At 49.8% G+C, this 8,547-nt stretch overlaps 1 protein-coding gene across 1 annotated transcript; it reads left to right on the forward strand.

The window, feature by feature from the left end:
* The first annotated feature begins 456 nt into the window (after nucleotides 1-456).
* LOC127333060 (uncharacterized) lies at nucleotides 457-2,938 on the forward strand. The gene has a single exon (XM_051359380.2). The coding sequence runs from the start codon at nucleotides 701-703 to the stop codon at nucleotides 2,909-2,911; it is 2,211 nt and encodes a 736-aa protein (XP_051215340.1). The 5' UTR covers nucleotides 457-700; the 3' UTR covers nucleotides 2,912-2,938.
* Nucleotides 2,939-8,547: the final 5,609 nt, after the last annotated feature.

Genomic DNA, 8,547 nt, shown 5'->3' on the forward strand with positions numbered 1-8,547 from the left:
TCCAGTGTTGGTTGCATTTATTTAGTGGGAATTCTTCTTGGCAGTGAAGGATTATGTTGACATATCTCACTTCCAAGTTATATTAAATCGTATGGTCGTATTATAATTTACTTTATTTATTTTTGTTAAGTTTCTTAAAACTTTCAGACGCTGTTTCTACAAATGTCAATTTGTACTTTTATTGGCGTAAAAGCATGGACCATTTTCAGTTTTTTAACTTCATGTTTCGTTTTGGTTGGAATTTGAACACCCAAACTTAAAATTTCTGGATCCGTCCCTGCTGAGAGGAATGGTTTCGCGGCATCGTGGTTCCAGCTGGGCTCTGACAAACCGGGTTCGTGGTTGGCTAGCTGGAATCACCTAATGCAATGTCTATATTGTTATATGTCTAGTATTCTTGTCTTTTTTGCGCTTTCTTCAGTTGTTTGTACTTTGTAGACGTCTGCCAATGAAAGCTGTATCGCTGCTCTAGGATCAAGGTTATGTATTGTGGATCATGGATTGGTAGCTTACTGTCTTCAGCCTATTGAACATTGACCACTATAGCTGGATATGGGTGTGCCAAGACTTCCAAGTGTCACTCTGATAATGACACATACCCACTTACAATTTCTTATTCTGATCATCTGATGGGAACTCATCTATAAAACTACTAGCATGCATGTAGCTTATGCCCTTAATCTGAACCATTTCTGAGAACATGCCATTTGGACACCTCAAGTTCTACAAGACAACAGCTGTAACTGCTCGCTGTCTTGCTTGTCAACAGGTTTTATATTCTCTGGAACAGCCAAACACCACCCTTACCGAAACCATCATGAAGCTCATCCATCCTGCAGGTCTTGTCCTACTCTCTTGCATTTTTCTCCTGTGCGCCGTCGTGCCAGTGAGAGCCGACTTACGGCGTGAAGCTGAAGCACTCGTGAATTGGAAAGCTAGCTTGGCCAGTGCCCATGAGTCCCTTGGATCATGGTCGTTGGCCAACTCCATAAACCTTTGCAGATGGTCGGGCATCAGGTGCGATTCAGCCGGGCACATCGCTGAGCTCTACCTCTGGAACGCAAGTCTGAACGGCACACTTGACGAGCTCGACTTCTCGGCCTTTCCTCACCTGAAGGAACTCAGCTTTGGCCACAATGGTCTACACGGTACCATTCCAGCAGGGATTGGCAACCTGACGAGCTTGGTGGTGTTGCAGATCACGGACAGCCCGTATTTGAGGGGCGCCATTCCACGCAGCATTGGCCAGCTGAAACACCTTGCTTTACTGAATTTAGTATTCTTGGGGCTCGATGGCACACTACCTGAAGAGGTGGGTAACTTGACAAGCTTGGAGGAGCTCAGTCTCAACTCGGTTACTTTGACTGGATCAATCCCACTAACAATTGGGATGCTCGTGAAGCTTGGCGTTCTGGATCTCTCAGGCAACAATCTGACTGGCAGCATCCCACTGGAGATCGGAAACATGACATCATTGCTGCATATGGAGTTTTCGTTGAACTACTTGGAGGGGCAGCTACCCAGTACCATCTCACATCTGACAGAACTCCACTCTTTGGTTTTGTCAGCAAATCAGCTTGGAGGCCATATCTTCCCTGAGCTCGGGAATAGCAGCCTCCTCGATACAATCAATGTTGAAAAGAACAACTTCTCCGGGTTGTTCCCGTCATCGGTTTGCGTAGGAGGAGCACTAAGAACTGTCAGTGCTAGTTATAATGGATTTACCGGCATTCACCAGCAGACCTTTCAGAACTGCACAACCCTGCAAGAAGTTTACTTCACAGCAAACAACATTGTTGCAGAGCTAAGGGATTGCTTTGGCGAGCATCCAGAGCTTGAGATTATGGCTTTCCGTCAAAACCAGCTGTATGGCTCACTTCTGACTGACCAGGGTGAGGTATTCCTTTGTAACATTACTTATTTAGCACTCTTAGACCTAGCAAACAACGACTTAAATGGAGGTCTCCACGAGTGTATTGGGGAGTTGCCACGGTTGATATTCATGGATCTGTCAAGGAACTCTTTCAGTGGTGTTGTTCCGTTCTCATGCCACAACAACAGTCTTCACCATCTACACTTAGCCAATAACCATTTCAGAGGGACTTTTCCTTTGGGTCTTAAGAAATGCAAAAGCCTTATCACTCTAGATCTTGGAGGCAACCATTTCTCTGGTACGATACCTTCCTGGGTAAGCATGAGCTTGCCTAGACTAAAATTTATTCTGCTGTCATCAAACATTTTCGACGGTATCATACCCCACCAGATATTTCAATTTCGCCAACTCATGTTATTGGACTTGTCAAAGAATAGGCTCACCGGATCCATTCCAGACGATTTTACCAATTTCACTGGCATGATACAAGAACAGAAAACTCACACCGCTATCTTCCTGCCTAATGGAGAAGAGATTGAAATAGTTTTTAATTATGCTGATCATGTTGAGGTTGAAATAGTTTGGAAATATGCTGGTCGTGTTTACAATCTGTGGAAGGGAGCCATGGTGGGTATAGACTTGTCTGACAACTATCTTTCACAAGAGATCCCTAATGGACTTACAGCCCTTCTTGGACTCAGGTACCTGAACTTATCAAGAAATCATCTGTTAGGCTCTATTCCCAAAGACATCGGTAATCTGGTACTGCTGGAATCACTGGACCTTTCGCAGAACCAGCTTTCCGGGGGAATTCCTCCAAGCTTCGCAGCTTTGAAGAGCATCACTGTTCTGAACCTCTCGTATAATGGTTTATCAGGGAGGATTCCTACCAGCAGTCAGCTGCAGGGGCTGTGCTCCGGTGTACCCCCCCCGGCGAACGACGTTCAGGTGGTAAACATGCGTTTGGTTCGTGACCAGAAAATATGGATGATTCCATCTCAAAAGCCGAATATTTCTGAGAAAGGCTGGACCATATGATCCATGAATTTCATGACTAATCTCACTAGCCGCCTGAGAATCCATGGCCGTCGACGCGACTCCGACACCTGCCACCGTCGTATGTGTGGCTCCCCAGCTCAGCGGCGGCCACCATGTCATGGCGAGCGGTGGGCTTGCTTTTCCGCGTGGCTCCCCAGCTCGACATCGGCGGCCTCCAGGGCGCGGTAAGCGGCGAGCTTGATTTTCAACGTGGCTCCCTAGCTCGGCGGCGGCGGCCTCCATGGCGTGGCGAGCAACGAGCTTGCTACGTTTGTGCCACACCCAGTCGACAGAAACGGCCTCGCTAAATATGTGCGGGTAGTGACCTTGCTAGGCACGGGTAGACGGCCGGAGCAATAGCCGTGGACAACATGCAAGGGAAGGTAACCAAGAAGATGCATAGCTGCAAGTCGTGCTTACGGGGCAGAGGCCCTTATGACAGAACGAGGAAATGCATCATGTGGTGCTGAAGTAACGTCAAGCGTGTCTGTAGTATTTCCCCTGTATTTCCTATGTAGTACGTTGGTGTGCATGCAGTTTATGTGGTTACAGATGAAATTTGCAAGTTTTCCCCGATTGAATGGTAGCTTAGGCTATTTGTAGGACAACAATTAGATCTCTCGAATCAATTCTATTTGTCTTGAATCTTTAGCTAGTTTTTTTGTTTGATAACTGTAGACAGCCGGATCATTCCAGTATTGGTACATGAAATCAAGATCTTGAATTTAAAGAAAGAATTTGAGGTGCGCTTGCAGCTCCATCTCAGCAAAATGTGCTGGTTGCTCATCAGTCTGATCAACAAAGACATGCATCCGTGTGTCGTGAATTTCAAATGTTCATATCCTACAGACCAGTGAAGCACCTGCTACACATGGTCATATCCAAGGGTATCAGTGATGCTTTCCAGTTATTTTTCTTGTATGCTCCAAGGGTTTGCTAGTCTTGTGTAAGTCCCCGCCCTATCCTCGCTCCGGAGGTGCGTCTAGCGCGGTGGAGAGCGCGTGAAGTCGTATGCCCGTCGGATCTCCTGGGATCCATTCGGTTTTCGTGTTCGGTGGTATGGTTTTAGGTTAGTCTCTTTCGATATACGGTTGTTATCATTGATGATGATTGCTACTCTGGTGCGCTGGTCCTTTGCAGCCTTAGCACGACGATTTCCCATCTATCTACTACAGCAAACTCTACTATGACAAGCTTTGCCTGACTCCTGTGATGGAGGGGCGAGGACGGTTGTTAGAGTACGTAATGGGCTTGGGCTGGCGGTATAGCCCGTTAGTCTTAGGGTTAATTAGAGATAAAGGTCGCTTGCTTAGGGGTCAAGTAAACCTCTCTATATTCTATATAAGGAGATGAGACGTATCAATCTAATCAAGCAAGAATTAAGAAGGAAATCCCTTCCCTCTTGCCACCGGCCGTGGGCAAGGCCCCCGGCCGGCCCTCTCGCGCTATCCCTCTAGCAGCACCATAACACTTGGTATCAGCTTTACCGGGTTCGATCATGTCCAGCCCTCCACCGAGTTCTTCCGACCCGCCGCCGCCGCACTCCGACGTCCCCGCCGTTCTCTCCCCGGCGGAGATCACCACAGCCCTCCGCGATCTCGCCACCGCGGTCCAGGAGATCCACCTCTACTTGGCCGGCCCCTACGGGCCGCCGCTTGCCGCGCCACCAGCCGCCACCACCAGGCCGTTGCTCCTGTTGTGGCAGCCACCGTATCTGGCGGTCTCCGCCGCGGTCGCCGCCACCACCCCGCCCTGGTTGCCGTGGCCGTCCCAGGCCCTCGCGGGCCCCGTCGCGGCCGTGGCCTCGCTGCAGTAGCCCGTGCCGCCGCCGCCCTGGTTGTCGTGGCCGTCCCAGCCCCTCGCAGGCCCCGTCACGACCGTGGCCCCGCAGCAGCAGCCGGCGCCGCCGCCACTCAGCCCCGGGCCAGCTACAACCGCGCCGGCGGGAGTTCCGATCCAACAAGTCTGGTTCCCGCCCTCGCCGTCACCGCTTCTTTCTTGGATCACTACCCGCCACGTGTCGGCGGCGGTGAGGCTGTAGGCTGCTGTGCGCGGCCTCCTAGCGCGTCGGCGCGTGCGGGAGATGCGTGGTCGGCAGCTGCCGCTCCTCCAAGTTGCGCTTCATTGCGCAACGGACCTCGATCTCGTCCGCTGCGTCGGGGATCTTGGGCGTGCGGTTTCCCCCACGGGCGGCGGACATGCTGTTTTTCCCGCGGGCAGCAACCTCAAAGTCTGCACCATCGACAGTCATCCGGCGAGGAGAAGGCATGGTGCCACCGACAGGAGCGCACCGCGTAGCACCACTGCATTCCGCCACCGGTCACCGCGTGGGCTCCTTTTGTCCTGTTGGTTTCCATGGGATCCAGGTGGCTGTACAGGTGCACGTCCGACGGGCGGATGGTGTTCACTTTATGTTCAGGGGTCAACAATAAAGCGTGCTAGTCCATTTCAGGTTGAGAGTAATAAAACAAGCCGAGATGTAAAAGGCTCGTTTTTAGGTGTTAGGTTTGTGTTGTGTCGAGTCATGGTTTGTTTAGGTTGCAGCTCGAGGACGAGCTACATGTCCAGGTGGGGTGTAGTGTTGGAGTACGTAATGGGTTTGGGCTGGCGGTATAGCCCGTTAGTCTTAGGGTCAATTAGAGATAAGGGTCGCTTGCTTAGGGGTCAAGTAAACCTCTCTATATAAGGAGATGAGACCTATCAATCTAATCAAGCAAGAATTAAGAAGGAAATCTCTTCCCTTCCCTCTAGCAGCACCATAACAACGGCGGCGCGCTCGGCTCGCGCTAGTGTCTGTAGTCATCGCTAGGTGGTCTAATGAGCTATTTGTAATTTTTATTACTTTTAGATCTCTTTGTACTGTTGTTGATGATTATTAATAGATTGCTGAAATTTTCGCAAAAAAAAGGCATTACTGATACCCCTGGTCTTTTAATGAGCTTATTAGAGATCCCCTATATCTCAAGGATTGCGACAAAACATTCAAAATCACATGGATGTGTCATTTCAAGAATACCTCGTAGGACGGTATCTTTCAAAAGCATTTTGGCCTTAGACCACATTAAGGTGAAAGCCAACATCTTTTTCGATAAAGGGAATATATTAATATCAGAAGATACCAATTACACCCACTGCAACAACGCAATGTCCAAATAACATTATGGATGCACACAGCCAAAAAAGAGAAAAATAAAACTAAGAATAAAAGTCCCGCTACAGTATCCCAGCCCTAGCAACAGTAATATATCCACCACCAAGACAACACCTGAAAATCAGACTCTTCAAAAGCAACGACTCCAAGAAGGGAACAGTGCACTAGCGCCATCGTCGTCCGATCAAAGATCTTAGGTTTTCACCCTGAAGATAGTCTCCGCTCTCAAAAACAATGCCTTCAACAAGGACATTGCGAGGCACAACCAGTTAAGGCTAGACCTTGGGTTTTCACCTTGAAAGGTAAGACTCCGAACTTCACATGTGCTGCCGTCTTCACTTTCATACCACTGTTGCAAAGTTCGGAACACCAAGCAAACCCCTCAACAACGCAAATACTTGAACCTCCATTAGCTAGTCCTTCAAATTCGGCCATCATGATATTCTCTTCTTCTGAATTCACCATGGATCAGCTGTCACTTGGTGTCAACACAGAAAAGAGTTTCGCGCAACACCCTCCAAAACCAAACGGTCGGAATAAAAGCATGGGCGCACACAATCGAATACCATCGATCCAACAAACTGTAGGCAATAGAAACATTGTTACATTCGCCGGCGGCGCCTTTCGGAACTCAACACTCCGGCCAGATCATGAAGGACAGGCCTCCGACAGGTCTTCATCTTCGCCCAAGAGAGACCCTAGGACCACCGCCTTTATTCAGGCCGGGCCCCCACGCCGGCGACCATCCCAAGCTGGCCATGGTTGCCGCCGGAGACACCAAGCAGATCACGTAGTCCGAAGACACCGCGCACGCCTGGGCACTGCCGCAGCTGAAAGCCAGCCCTCCACCGCCAGCCTCCAAGAGGCGAGGAGAAGGGGACCTAGGGTTTCCCCTTGCAGCCCGCCCCCACCCCTCCCTCCGCCGCCGGCAGGGCACTCCACCACCTTGTCGTATGTCATGGCGTCACCGAGCCAAGGCCAGACGCCGCCATCAAGGTCCCCGACGAAAGGGCCGCGCTCCGGCCCGAGGAAGACGATCCACGCCCGACCTCCTCGCGCGAGATGACGAAGAATCCCCGCCGCCGTCGGCGCCGGCCGGCCTTTGCCAGACCGCGCCCCCTGGCGGTGGCGAGGGAGGGGAGGGGGAGAGGGGGAGGCGGCGACGGCGGGGTAGAGTTCCCCCCGGTCGCCACGCGGGGGCGGCTCGGGAGGAGGACATGAGGGTTAGGTCGGGGGTATTTCCTGCATTAGTAAGAGTACTCATTTAGCTGGAAATGGAAGATAAATATGTATTTTTCTAATTGCTCCAGCAACTTCTTTACCCTTTTCCTAACTCAATGGATCTCCAATCACATAGGCAAGGTTTCCTTTGTCGGGCAACTCAAAGATCTCAACCTCATCACCCTTGATGACCATCTATCACAAAACATGATAGCCCTTTCATAAAGTGATCCGTCAGGTTAGCGTAAATGCAATCAGGCGTCGATCACTCATGTTTGTCTGGGACTACTAACAGGCTTGATTCACTGTTTCACATGTTTTGATGACTTCAGGTTATCCTTTAAATTCTTAGCCTTGGTGGTCATGTTTTGGTTATCACGGTTTAGAAGAAGAATAGCCAGAATAGGTTTTTCTTGTATAGTACAATCTACTAGGGGCCCATAGTCCAACAAATTACCCGCGAAAAGGAAAAGATAACCCCTGTCTGCCTAGTTTTGCACAAGATGAGTAATTCGCTGATGAAAAAAAAAGGCAAAACAGAAGCAAAAAACTTGACGATTGGTTCGTAGGCTGCTGGTACATCGATTGATCGATTGAGTAAAGACATTGTCTGCTTATGGCCGGCTTTAATCCTGGAGGTGCACTACACGGCAATGAATACGAACATGACGAATGATGCAGACCAACTGTTATGGGATCACCGATTTTGGAGGCCATCGTCAGTTATCAAGTTAATGTTGCCAGCAAGCCCAGCATGGGTCAAGTACTAATTTGCTCCTCGGCTCTCCTAAGATTCTTTCGTGAATCCTATGAACGCGGGAAATCATTTTTCGTAGTAGGAACGATATATTCGGTGGCAAGAATTTGGTCGAAATGATATACTCCTACTACGATAATTAAAGACCATGCTTCGCCAATGTATATCTGTCGCCCGCAACAGCCTAGCACTAAATGCCTTCTGCTCGTGGCATGTTTCGGCAGGCTTGCCACATGATGTACTGGCGTTATCGGCTATCCTGTGTCGTGTACATACAATGATACCGTCTCATGATCGCCGTCCTTGCTTATGAAATCCAGGCCTGTCGCCGTCGCTGTGTCAAACGATTGGCAAGCAACCTGTTTGGCTTGGAGCGTCTAGAAGCAGAAGGAAAAAAAATCCATTCTCAAGTCTCTTTCTCCTCATCGGCCCCCATCAGAAAAACCTAGCCTCGCCCCACCATACGTTTGTTTGGGTGAGGAATCTGATCTATGGGTGAAGTTATCA

This window comes from Lolium perenne, chromosome 2 (genome assembly GCF_019359855.2).
Source record: "Lolium perenne isolate Kyuss_39 chromosome 2, Kyuss_2.0, whole genome shotgun sequence".
NCBI lineage: Eukaryota > Viridiplantae > Streptophyta > Magnoliopsida > Poales > Poaceae > Lolium > Lolium perenne.

Coding starts and splice junctions, on each gene's coding strand:
- LOC127333060 (XM_051359380.2), top strand. CDS start 701: ATGCCATTTGGACACCTCAAGTTCTACAAGACAACAGCTGTAACTGCT.